The sequence below is a fragment of the Amblyraja radiata genome, chromosome 1, assembly GCF_010909765.2.
Source record: "Amblyraja radiata isolate CabotCenter1 chromosome 1, sAmbRad1.1.pri, whole genome shotgun sequence".
Classification (NCBI taxonomy): domain Eukaryota; kingdom Metazoa; phylum Chordata; class Chondrichthyes; order Rajiformes; family Rajidae; genus Amblyraja; species Amblyraja radiata.
In genome coordinates, this window is record NC_045956.1 from 67,436,342 (window position 1) to 67,450,339 (window position 13,998).

Sequence of the window (13,998 nt, forward strand, 5' to 3'; positions counted from 1 at the left end):
TCTCAACCAGGCAAAGATGGATCTTCAGTCGAGTGATCCCTCCCTGTAGGGTTGAGTCATGTAAAGAACAGTAACAATCCACTTACCTGCACTTATCCTTTTAACCAAGGTCAGCGACCCCATTCATACAAATGATCATGTTACATAACCAGCCATCTGGGCCCTCAGCTTAGGGTTTTTGTGCTCTGACTCTGGTCACAGCTCTGGGTCCAGCAGCTTTTGTGTTTCAATGCTCGGGTGCAGAAGGCAGATTTGTACGCATTGTTGTTACCAGTGGTTCTCTGCAGAATCATTGGCTAGAGATCAGCATGTTTCACCTGAAAAAATGTTCTGCTAATAAACACCAATCTTTATGTCAATTTTTTTTACATCAATCTTCGAGGTGTCAGCAGTTTGGGAAATAAATAGCAATTTAGTTCTGAACATAGCACAATGATAGATACACTGTCGAGATGGTTGACTACTTGAAGCGTGTTTGAGTTGGGCTGAAGGTCTTGTTTGAGTGCTGTATGACTCTATGGAATCGTATGTGCAGTGGGGAGGTGGCAAAGAGGTTCAAATGCAGGGCCGCCACCTCTCACTCATTGAGCGTGAGACTCACGCATTTCGTACAATTCTCACGTTCTCACACTGATCACAGAATTTCTCACGCTCAAAAAAAATAATTTTAAAATAAAGAAAGTCACGAACAATTCAATTCGCCCAGGGCTTCCAGATCTCCTCCACACTCACCAATGAAAATAGCTTTCTGTCGGCGGGTTTCCCATAAAGAACGAGCAATTTGATTGGCTTAAGCCCATCGCACACTATTAATATGCATAAGCTTGACCTTCCACAGGAACATGATGAGATGCTGCTTTACAGCTTGCAACTTAAATGGTTTTGCTTCCATTTCACAAGAAAAGTAAGATGCAAATATATTCCTGATATCATTGGTCACATTACGTGTGGCGATACATAAGGACCATGCTAATTTTTGCGTGCAGTGGAAATGTAATTCATAACATGGTCTGGGCTCCAGAATCTGTGTCCTTTTGTGTATTAATCAGTTCCTTGTTTCTACATTTTGACTTCTCTATATTTGCAGCCATAACTTCTGCAAATTTCTGGCGGAATTCAGTGGAAGTTTGCTCAGATTGAGAGGGACATTAACCTTGACACATTCAGCGATCAGCTCCAGTGCATCAAAAGAAACTTGGTCATTCGTCCAGTGGTTACATTTTTCAAGATTTATTTCTTACAGTGCTGGAGGATGTCACATACCATGAGTAAATATTGAGCCAAAGTGTCGCCAGTATTTTCTCTGCGAGGATGTGGATCAGATGGAATTAATCTTTCTGTTTATTAATTCCCAGAAGAAGTGAAGCAGCAGCAGAACTTATTTGGTGTTATAAAAGCTGCCTTAAACGATGTAGCTTCAGTAATTGTTACATTAATACCAGGCTTAAGTAGCATCAGAGGCTACATGTGTTGCATTTAGTGTTGCTGTTGTCCTGATAGAACATAGAACACAGAGAAATAAGGGTCTGTCCCACTTTCACGGCCTAATTTACGACCTTTTTTACTCGTGGACATTTTTCATCCGGCTAGAAAAACGCCCCGACCTACTTGATGCCACGAGTATTTATGACTAGCATCACGGCCTGCTACGACCTACCTACGACCTCGTAACGACCATGCTGCGAGTATGAGTCAAGGGCAAACTCGGCAGAGGTCGTGAATTAGGTCGTAAAAGTGGGACAGGCCCTTTACTCTTCCTCTCTCCTGAAAAGAAGAAAGAAAAATAAATTTCGGGGCGCCACGGTGGTGCAGCGGCAGAGTTGCTGCCTTACAGCGCCAAGACCTGGGTTCCATCCTGACTATGGATGCTGTCTGTACGGAGTATGTACGTTATCCCCGTGACCATGTGGGCATTCTCCCACATTCCAAAGACGTGCAGGTTTTATAGGTTAATTGGCTTTGGTAAAAATTGTACATTGTCCCCAGTGTGTAGAATAGTGCTAGTGTACGGGGTATTTCTCTCCCATCTTCAACACCCAGCCTCTCTCGTTGTTCTTTTCACTCTGATCTGACCAAAAGTCTTATCTTAAAGCACACAAAGCTCTGGAGTAACTCAGTGGGTCAGGCAGCGTCCCTGGAGAACATGGATATGTCATGTCTCAGGTCGGGACCCTTCATCAGTCTGAAGAAGGGTCCACACCTAAAATATCACCTATCCATGTTCTCCAGAGATACTGCCTGACCCACTGAGTTACTCACTTTCTTGTAAACAAGCATCTGCAGTTCCAGGTTTCTACATTCTGTACATCTTTTGCTCCTGTCTTAACTCCAGGTAAAGTCAAAAGTGCAGTTAGACAGAGTGCTGCCTGACCCACTAAGTTACTCCAGAAATTTGTTTCCTTTTGTGAATACCTTCTTATTGTGCTTCTCTTTCTTTTTGGTCAGCAAGTTTGTATGTCATAGAGTCATAGAGTTTTACAGCGGAAACAGGCCCTTCAGCCCAACTTGCCCACACCAGCCAATATGTCCCATCTACACTAGTTCCACCTGCCTGCATTTGGCCCATATTCCACTAAACCTGTACCTATCTCACTGTTCCTCATGTGCTGCACCTGTTGATCTACTGTGGAATGTAATTAGGAATGTAATTTAGCATAACCTTATTCATACCTAATGCAATTTAAAGCATAAATGTTGCATTCAAATGTAAGTTAAAAGACTCGCTACAGTATGCACCAGATTGCACAATTTCAAGCTGAAAAATACAAAAGCTCACTACCGTGTGTAGGGGGGGACACCCCCCTCCCACACCCTCCTCCCCTCCATCGCTGCGCTCTCTCGCAATTTCTCACTCTCAACTCTCACCCAATGTTGCCAGCCCTGCAAACGGAATGTTGGTAAGTGAAGTGAGCATGGCGGATTGGAACACAAGGAGCTGCAGATGCTGGAATCTTCAGCAAAACACAAACTTCTGAAGAACTCAGTGGGTCAGGCAACATCTGGGGAGGGAATGGACAGGTGACATTTTGTGTCAGGACCCTTATTTTGACCCCTTCTTCAGAGATTATGTCAGCAAATTAATTTTCATGCGATCGTGTGCTTATATTTCACAGGGAAATGGTCAACGCATGGTTTGCTGAAAGAGTGCACACTTCAAATGAAACGGCGAGGGATTTAAACTCCGTGCATCACAAGGCCTGGCCGGAGATTCTAACCCCAGGGACTCCTACCAGAAAAATCTCAGCTTCCGAATTCGACAGACCTCTCAGACCCATTCTTGTTAAGGATTCTGAAGGGGCGTTAACATTTGTCTTTGATTCCGACAAGAAGGATCATATGCCGTTAAAAGTTCATAAATCTGGCTGTGAGGCCACACCAGTCAATGATCAGTGCTCCAGACTTTTAGAGCTTGTCAAAGACATCTCCAGCCATTTAGATGTTGCAGCACTCTGCCACAAAATCTTTCTCCACATTAACGAAGTGATTGAGGCTGACAGGTATTCGCTTTTCCTGGTGCACGAGGACAGCTCAAATGAAAGGTTTCTTGTCAGTACACTCTTTGATGTTGCAGAGGGATCCACCCCCGAAGAGGCTTCAAACAACTGCATTCGGTTAGAATGGAACAAAGGGATTGTAGGATACGTGGCAGCTACTGGGGAACCACTGAATATTAAAGATGCATATAAGGTTTGTAGATGTCTTTATTTACTCCTGATGCAGAAATACACTTGATTACTCCATAAATCATTGATGGTGCTTTTCCTTCTTATGTTAAGCTCGATAGAGCAGTCTTACACATTTTTACATGGATTTATTTGCACAATCAAGGACTTTTTTTGCCATGGATAAAATACATGATGTCAGTACAATAAAATGGAACTGGAAAACTGCACAGAAATGTTAAACAGACCTTGGTGATTCAAAACATACTCAGGATTTAAATAAGAAAATCATAATATTTAGTTTTCATTTTAGTTTTCAGGAAGACTGATTCATCAACAATTACAAAATGGTAAACACACCAAAGAGAAACAAATGTCGTCAAACGCTCATCATATGTTAACCCAATCATCCCCAGGATCAGTCTCGTAAACATCCTCTGGAACCTCTCCAACGCCAGCACATCCTTCTTCAGATACGAGGCTCAAAACTGCTCACAATACTCCAAACGCAGTCTAACCAGTGCCGTATAAAACCTCACCATTATAAACCTGTTTTTTATATTCTCTCAAAATAATAGTCCTCTCAAAATAAATTCTAAGTTTGCAGTTGCCTTCCTTCACCAACACTCCCAAGTCCCTTTGCACCTCTGATTTCTGAATCCTCTCCCCATTGTGAAAATAATTTACGCTCCTATTCCTACTACCAAAATGCATGATTCCACACTTTGCTGCATTATATTCCATCGGTCACCTCTTTGCTCACTCTCCCAACCTGTCCAAGTCCTTCTGCAGAGCCCCTGCTTTCACAACACTACCAGCCTTTCCCGCTATCTTTGTATCAGCTGCAAACTTGGCTAAAAGCCTTCAATTCCCTCATCCAAATCATTGATATACAACGTGAAGAGTAGCGACCACAGCACCTGCGGAACTCCACTAGTTCTGGCAGCCAACCAGAAAAAGCCATCTTTCTTCCAACTCTTTGCCTTCTGCCATTGAGCCAACCTTCTATCCAAGCTGGTATCTTCTCTCTAATACCTTGGGTTTCCATCTTCTTTAGCAGCCTTGCTCCCGGCACCTTATCAAAGGCCTTCTGAAAATCAATAACTTCAATAAATGCAGGTTTAAATTTAGGTAAGAAAATAACTGATTATTGTCTACATCTGTAACTGCCGTTTTAATAAATATACTTATAAATATACTAAGTTGCCAGCACCAGCACCCTAGAAATATCGAGAAGAGAGTCCCAGTAAACAATGGGGAATAAATCTCCAGCACTAAATTCCATTTGTGAGCAGCTGCATTGCAGATGATTATTTCTAATAGGATTCTCCTTTTAAATACAAACATAATATCCAGGAATAAGTAATGAAAAAAAATATCTCCAGGGTTAAATATCCTTTTTAAGCAAGGGCTGCTGTATACTTGAGTCAAGTTACAGACTAAAGATTAATAAATACAAGGGTAAAAAGTCTATAATCTAGTTTAATTAATATTGCATGACAATTATTGTTTTGGTTTGGTAAATAATAGGCAATCTGTCATTTATTATTTACTATTGTTTCTGTATGCAATCATTGATGATGTCTTACAAAGTCTTCTATAATTCCACAGGACTCCAGGTTCAATGCCGAAGTCGACCAGTTCACAGGGTATAAGACACAGAGTATTCTCTCCATGCCAATAAAGAACCACGAAGGGGAGGTAGCTATCTATTACATTATGATTTCCGACCTATTTGTGCTGCTCTATTGAGGAGCTCAGAGATAATTTATATTACCTTCAGTAGTGCCTTCCGGTCTTGATGATTTCATGAGCTCATATCTGGAGCAGTGCAGAACATTCAGTGTGATCTTACCAGATACTGTACAGCGCCAGTGTGATTTGTAGGGATTAACGCAGCAAACCCTGCAAATGCCTGGCAGGATCTGTTGGAATTAAGACCGAACATAGACACAAAATGCAGTAGTAACTCAGTGGGTCAAGCACCATCTCTGGAGAGAAGGAATAGGTGATGTATTGGGTCAAGACCCTTCTTCAGACTGAGAGTCAGGGGAGAGGGAAACTGGAGATATGAACAGGTACAAAGAAAAAAATGAATGAAAGGAATGCAAAGGACAAATCAAAGCCATTAATTGGAATAAGGATTAAATAATACATTTTAATTTGCTTTGTATCGCAGCATCCTACTTTTTATTTGTGCTGCCTTGCAGTATATCAATATGACAAGCAGCAAATCAACCACATCTATCTTCATTTGCTTTGGCAATTTCAATCCAATTTACAGTGTAAAGGTGATATTTTCCTTTTATAGTTCCAAAATGCAATATCTGTGCGAGGTGGTTCTTGCAGCAGTTCAAGGTGGCATGCCACCATCAACTCCATCAAGCAGTTAGGGATGGGCTGGAAATAATTCTTGCCAATGGCATCCCAACCCATAAATGAATTTTAATATGGTGCTGGTGCAAAGGGGATGATAATGGGGCAAATAAAGATCAACCAAAGATGGTGTAAATGGATGTAGAAATTGTTGAACTCATTGTTATGCTCAAGGACAGAGATATCAAATAGAAACGAGATGTAGAACGAAAATGAGTGTTGCCATTTCTTCAATTTTTGTAAATTAGATCAAGAAGCATTATCAATTCTGCACTGATTTTGCTGTTAATAAGTGCAGGTGAATTGAATGGTGTTTGGATCAAAGTGTTTGAAGGTATATCCTTTTGGAGTACTATAAGATTAGTACAGACCCAAATAGTTTTGTATGGTTTTCCTACAATTGTCAAAGAATTGAAATATTCTTAATAATAACACCTGTAAGAGTATTGTTAGCTTTATTGTGGTGCTGGCTTGAAGGGCCATATGGCCTACTCCTGCACCTATTGATACAGCATGGAAACAGGCCTTTCAACCCATTGACTCCATGCCGACCATTGATCACCCATTCACAGTATGTTATCCTACTTTTTCATTCACTCTTAATACACTATGGGCAATTTCCAGCAGCCAATTAACCTACAAATCCGTATGTCTTTTGGATTTGTGAGGAAACCAGAGAATTTGGAGGAAACCCACGTGGTTACAGGGAAACAGAACTCCACCCAGACAGCACCTGAGGTCAGGATCAAACCCGGGTCTCTGGCGCTGTAAGGCAGTAGCTCAACCAGCTGTGCCATTGTTCTGATATCAAGTAGTGTGAGCTTCCAAAATTGATTATTATTGTTCCGTCCACAATAAGGTTTCATACAGGAAAGGGTAAGATTGATTTTTCTTTGACAACTTGAATGCAATTTGCAGCTGTACCATACAATGAAAGAATTGACCTGAAGAGGGGTCTCGACCCGAAACGTCACCCATTCCTTCACTCCAGAGATGCCTGTCCCGCCCGCTGAGTTACTCCAGCATTTTGTGTCTACATTCACAAATTAAGTGCCGACTTTCATTTGTGTTTCATTGATTGCACAAAAGTTACCATTTGATTGAATCCAAATGTCACACACTTTAAGTTAAAATGTAAATTATGTAAGAGCAATTAGTTACAGGTTGCTCTTAACATCAAAATATCTTGATTCTCAATGAAATAAGAAAATATGGCATTTTTAGTTGCTTTCTGGTGATTTGTATAAGCCTCTCAATCTGAAAGAGTTAGCTACTATGTACTAACCAAGGACTATAATTGTTATCAGGTTCTGATAAAAAGGAAGGAGTGAGAGTTAGTTATTAATTGATTGTTGTCATATTTGAGCTTTCCTGTTGTAAAAAGGCAATTGTAATGCATGATGAGATTTGGACAACTCCCATCATGACAAGGTTTTTTTTAACTTAAGTTCAATAGTTCACAGCTCTCTTACAAGGTTTTTTCATGTAAGTTGAAGAGGTTGATCAGATAAGAAGGGGTCCAGAGGATGCCATTGGGATGACTGGCTTTTGGCAAAGAGTGAAAAACAACTCCATATTTGGAGGTGGCTGATGGTTTTTGTACATTACATCATGCAATTGGTATTGTGTCTGTACGTATATAAACTTGGGTTTTCTGGTATTTCTTTGTGTGTGCTGCTGGAGATTCAGACGTAAAACTGTTGCCTCTGGGTCTCTAGGTCCACACCCGTCAGACGTTAAATTAAAGCTTTGTATGGTCTTAAGAATTTGTACTTTGTCTATCTTTTTAAGTGAACTTTTACAAATCCTCTAGGAAGTTGCTGATTTGGTGATTGTTGTGGAAAAAATTGGGGTTGGGAAGAGAAGCAAAGAGGCAAAATGGGGAATGAAGAATGGCCAGGTCATTTTTTTCAAGGATGTGATGGTGAAAGGAACCTGTTTTGAGAAAGATTGATGTCCGGGGCTTCTGAACAGCAGCCCAAGTAGAGTGGTGCCCTTTTGTAAGATAAGTAAACCTCATACCTCAGGATATTACCTACTTCAATGTTTGCACACCTGCTATGTGAAGAAAATGTATGTGTGGCATCATGGTGCATGCCCAGTGGTTTCAATGTCTCTTCACTTTAAACTGAAGGGGAAGTTATATTAAATATCTAGAAATGTGCTTTTGTTTGTACAAAAGTACTGTGCGTACTGGTATGCTTTTAAATAAAATTAGTAAATAATTAGTAAATGTTATCTTATAATAAAATATTTCCAGGTCAATATATCCTTTGTTAATTTGGAACATTTTGTAGATTTATTACTAGCCTCAGCTATATTTAATTGCTGTACAACCATTTCTGTTTACAGGTAGTTGGTGTTGCCCAGGCAATCAACAAGAAATGTGGAACTCACGAAACATTTACCAAAAATGACGAAAAAGTAAGATGATATAATTTAAGATTATTTGCTCATTCCATCCATTCAGACTATTGTGATTGACAATGACAGGTAAGCATATTTGATCTTACTGTTCTGCAGGTTCCCCTCCATGATGCATGTTATTCTTCTGGAACTTTCTACCTTGCGGCGCTCTGGGTATAACTTCAAAAAGGTGTGCACTATTTCAGGAAGTCAATTCACCTTCATCTTCAAAAGAAATTAGGGAAGGCCAATACATTAGCTTTGGAATTGATGCCCAAATCCCAACATATAAATAAATAATACAATGATAGACACAAAAAAACTGGAGTAATTCAGCGGGACAGGCAGCATCTCTGGAGAGTAGGAATGGGTGACATTTCAGGTTTGAAGAAGGGTCTCGACCCGAAACGTCACCCATTCCTACTCTCCAGAGATGCTGCCTGTCCCGCTGAGTTACTCCAGCTTTTTGAGTCTATCTTTGGTTTAAACCAGCATCTGCAGTTCCTTCATACACATAATAAATAATACGAAACCTTTCATTTACTATTTACTATTGTAACATTAAACACTGAGTCTAATCATTTGAATTTATTGTTCTTTCATGGTTTGTGTATTTAAATTTGCAAATCAAGTTATCTAAAGAACATTTACATTCAAACAGAACTGCACCAGGTTGTTATGCTCGAGAGAAGGTACTGCAGATGTTGGTTTACAAAAGAAGACACAGAGTGCTGGAGTAGCTCAGCGAGTCAGGCAGCATCTCTAGAGAACATGAATAGGTGATGTTTTGGGTCGGGACCCTTCTTCAGATTGAAGAAGGTTCCCAAGCTGAAACATCACCTAGCCATGCTCGCCTAAGATGCTGCCTGGCCGGCTGAGGTACTCCAGCACTGTCATCTCCAGATTGATATGCTACTTCCCAGTTCAATGTGGTTTGAGTTAGAAAGGATCATAACCTTGGTATGCTCTTAGTTTCTGTTCTTGTAGATATTAGAGTGGCTGTGATTGGTATTAATGTGGACTTTCATCTCTATTTTTTCCTTCACCTCCAGGCCTGAAAGCAGTGAATTAATATAAGCTAGAGTTTCAAAATGGTGAAGGGCACTAAGTGATGATCTCAAATGGGGTCATTGATGTTGCTGGGAAATTTATCCCGGAGGTTCCTATTGCTCTTCTGGGTACTATGGTCATCATCATTAAATGATAAACAAGAGATTGCTTTAATCTATATTAATGTCGACATGATTCAACTGTGAGAGTATTGTCCTCTGAGTCAGAGAATACAGTTCAAGTTTCAGTTCAAAACTTAAATGTCGAATGCGCCATCCTGAGTGGTAGTTAAGTCATATAATCTCAGACCAGAAGAGCAAAAAATGTCGCCCATTGTGCCTATGCTGGGTGAATGGAAATGTATCCCGATGCTAAGTAAGACATGGGATGCTAAAGTGAAATTGTGGTTATTTAATCTTCTTACTCAGCTGGATGTTCAAAATATCTTCACAATATTTTACAAAAATTGAAATTGCAATTTTACAATGGTCATTCTGAGTGTTAGTTCTCTCAGATGTCATGGTACAAAAAGTACACTGTAGAGTACACCTGAATGTTTGAATTCAGCTGGCTATGAATTTTCTTCCTCTATAAGCAGGAGATTAGAGTCATCTTCATGACCAATATTCTTCTCACAAACATTGTGAAAAATAGATTCCTACCTTTGATCTCTATCAGATTTGTGTGCAGATTTGCTATATATTACGTGAAATATGTTGAGATGCTTTTTAGATATGGTGAGCCTATAAACATGGAACTGATTTTTGCTTGAAATCTTGATAGACGATAGACAATAGAATAGACATTACAGTCGTGGGAGAATAGCGATTACAGCATACCTTTAGTTATTGTTGGATGTAGTATAATTAGATTGGTTCATGTGTAGCTTGCTTCTATAGTAAAGCTGCTGTATCCCCAATTTTTTCAATCACCATGGACCATTATGCCACAGAAACTAGCCACTGACTGCCAGATTTGTCTGGACATGAATACATGCTGGAGTCTCTGTGCTAAATATGACATGCATTGGTACACCAGACTACTTATTCTGCACATTGCTAAATATGCAGACTTGTTAATCCAGCTTTTATGATTTATTCTACTGCGTAAATTGCTGAACAAATTGATTCTTTCTCGGTAATTCAAGATTTAACTTTGAATTATTTAAATCAAACAGGAGGAATTAGAAGGTTTTTCATAATATCAATATTTTCCTGATGATTGGTGTGCAGCACTAATATTCCAATTGTTTCAGGATTTTGCTGCCTATTTGACATTTTGCGGGATTGTCCTCCACAACGCAAAAGTATACGAGACTTCATTGCTTGAAAACAGACGCAACCAGGTAATTCCTAAACTGAGATGACATTGCAGTACCTTAGCATTAGTGCAAATGCTAGACATGGGCAATTGCTTGGGAAGGTGCAGTTGGGGAAGCTACACTAACAGTGGGAGAAGTGGGGTGGGACAGGAGGGCAGGTGAATTCCTGTAGTCTATTCTGTAAGATGCAAAACACTGGGGAAAAAATAATGGTCATACTCTTTCTCCAAGGTATCCAGCTTTTCTATTGAAGTTTTTAACACTGTATCGAACCCTCATAAAAACATAATAAAAGGTGATCTCTGTGGAGAGAAAATCAGTTGCTGCCTGGTCTGCTGAATATTTTAATCATTTTATGCCCCTGTTCCTCAAACATTTGATCTTTTAGTTTAGTTTAGTTTAGTTTAGTTTAGAGATACAGCGTGGAAACAGGCCCTTCAGACCACCGAGTCCGCACCGATCAGCGATCCTCACAGATTGGCACTATCCTACACGCATTAGGGACAAGTTACGTCTTTGGACTGTGGGAGGAAACAAGTTTCTCGGAGAAAACCCACGCAGTCAAGGGGAGAACGTACAAACTCCATACAGACAGCACCCGTAGTTGGGATCGAACCCGGATCTCTGGCGCTGTAAGCGCAGTAAGGCAGCAACTCCACCAATGCGCCCCAGGAATTTAAATCAACTATTGCTTTCCAAATGATTTTATCCATTTACCTTGCATCTTCTGTCCACATTATAGCAAATATTGCCTTTTGTTCAAAATATGAACAAATCACAACAGAATACAATCAAAAATATGTACTATCATTAGATGTGCTTCCTGGTCTTCAGTTAATATTAATTTTCCTCCAAGTACAAAGAGCTAGGAGATGTTAATTTAATGAAACTACTGTCTATTTTAAATCTTCCTATTTTTACCACTTTCCCACAAAAACAAAAAAGATAACACCACAACTGAGCAGCAAACAAATTGAGCTTAGCTAAATTAGCAGCTATATTTAGTAGTTTTTTAATCAGGTTGCCGCTGGGCAATGGCACCAATTCCCAATTTACATAAAATGAAATATTATTTTAGTTTAGTTTAGAGGTACAGCACAGAAACAGGCCCTTTGGCCCACCGAGTCCGCACTGACAAACGATCCCCGCACATCAACACAAGCCTACACACACTAGGGACAATTTTACACTTATACCAAATATACAAACCCAAGCCAATTAACCTACAAACTTGCACGTGTTTGGAGTGTTGTAGGTAACCGAAGATCTTGGAGAAAGCCCACGCAGTCACTGGGAGAACGTACAAACTCTGTACAGACAGCACCCGTAGTCAGGATCGAATCCGGGTCTCTGCTGCTGCTGCAAGTGCTGTAAAGGGCCTGACCCACTTACGTGTCCTTGAAATGTAAATTACGCGACCTCATGGTCGCGTTGAGGCGCACGGGCATCGTATGGCCGCGCGGGGCCGGTCCCACTTAGAAGCGTGGAGGGTATGAACGCATGTAATCGCGCCCGACCTTCGCGGGACCATCACGGTTCAACGCGACCATGAGGTTACGTAATTTGCGTGCCAAGGACAAGTAAGTGGGACAGGCCCTTAAGGCAACAATTCTACCACTGCACCACCATGCCACCCATTAGGTCCATTATTAGGACCATTTTCTTCAATCAAAATTCACTTTTTGGGTGGCATGTTTTTAGCTTTACTTCCTTGATTTGAACTGAGTGCCAACTATTCCACATAGTTTACTACAAAGCAAGCTCCTGGAATGAGAAAGCATTGCTTAGTTTAGTTTATTATTGTCAAATGTATCCCGGTGCAGTGAAAAGCTTTTGTTTGCGTGCTATCCACTCAAAGAAAATATTATACATCAATTTAATCAAGCTGTGCACATTGTCCACAGTGCACAGAAAAATGGATAAAGGGTACAACATTTAATGCAAAGAAATAACATTGAAGCCCAATAAAGTCCGATTAAAGAAAGATGAAGGTCTCAATGAGATAGATGGGAGGTCAGGACTGCATCCTAGCTGGCGAGAGTACCATTCAGTTGCTTGATAATATCTGGGGACAACTGGTGCCGTGTGCAAACCTATAGATTGTGTTGAATTGGTATTTGGCTGCACAGTCGTCAGTGTGTAAGGAGAATAGTAAGGTGTTGAGAACTAATTCTTGCGAGAATTATCGTGGAGGATGATTTGTCACTTATCCACACAGATTGTGGTCTGTGGGTCATGAAGTCGAGGATTCGGTTGCAGAGGTGACTGCTGTCTCCAAGTTCCACAAGTTTGGAGATGGGATTGGTTGTGATAATGGTATTGAAAGCAGAGCTGTAGTCTATGAATAGGAGTCTGATATAGGTGTCCTTCTTATCCAGGTGTTTCAGGATGAGTGTCGGGCCAGGGCAATGGTATCAACCGTGGACCTGTTGTGGCAGTAGGAGAATTGCAATAAATCAAGGTTGCTTGGTAGGGTGAATGTGTGCATAACCAGCCTCTTAAAGCACATCATGATTATAGATGACACCACTGGATGATAGTCATTAAGATATGAGATGGGGGAGGCACTGGCACAGCGGCAAAGCTGCTGTCTTGCAGCGCATGAGACCCGGTATCGATCCTAACCACGGGTGCTGTCTGTACGGAGATCATATGTTCTATCTGTGACCGCGTGGGATTTCCCCGGGTGCTCCGATTACCTCCCACACTCCAAGAGGTACAGGTTTGTAGGTTAATTGGCTTCAGTAATAATTGTAAATTGTCTCTAGTGTGATCGCTGGTTGACGTGGTCAGTGGGCTGAAGGGCCTGTTTCCATGCTGTATCGCTAAACAAAACAAAACTTGCTATTCTTTGGCACTGGGATGAAAGTAGTCTTCTTGAAGCAGGTGGGAATGGAGTAGGGAGAGATTAATGATGTTCGTGAACACTCCTGCTAGTTGGTCCGCGCAGTTCCTAAGGATGCAGCCAAGGACAAAATGCATAAATGATGCAAGTCATTATTAATGTGCAACTTATTGCAACAGAGAGATAACCTCATGAAATATAAATCCCCAGTTGCTGGATTATCTATCCCATTCTGTCTAGGTTCATGAAGTGGCATCATGCCTCTATCTTGCCCCTCAGACTTCACAACGTTGCGGCATTTGTGCCTTTATTGCCCATTAGGCATGAAGTAGGCCTGG

At 40.8% G+C, this 13,998-nt stretch overlaps 1 protein-coding gene across 2 annotated transcripts in view; it reads left to right on the forward strand.

Annotated features, from left to right (window-relative positions):
• The window catches only part of pde5a (phosphodiesterase 5A), a 131,144-nt gene that overhangs the window by 37,463 nt on the left and 79,683 nt on the right, over positions 1–13,998 (forward strand). For both annotated transcript variants that reach the window (XM_033023575.1, XM_033023584.1), the window contains exons 2-5: positions 3,114–3,687; positions 5,274–5,363; positions 8,391–8,462; positions 10,750–10,839. In XM_033023575.1, coding sequence (XP_032879466.1) covers positions 3,114–3,687; positions 5,274–5,363; positions 8,391–8,462; positions 10,750–10,839 — 826 coding nt within the window. The remainder of the gene's footprint in view (positions 1–3,113; positions 3,688–5,273; positions 5,364–8,390; positions 8,463–10,749; positions 10,840–13,998) is intronic.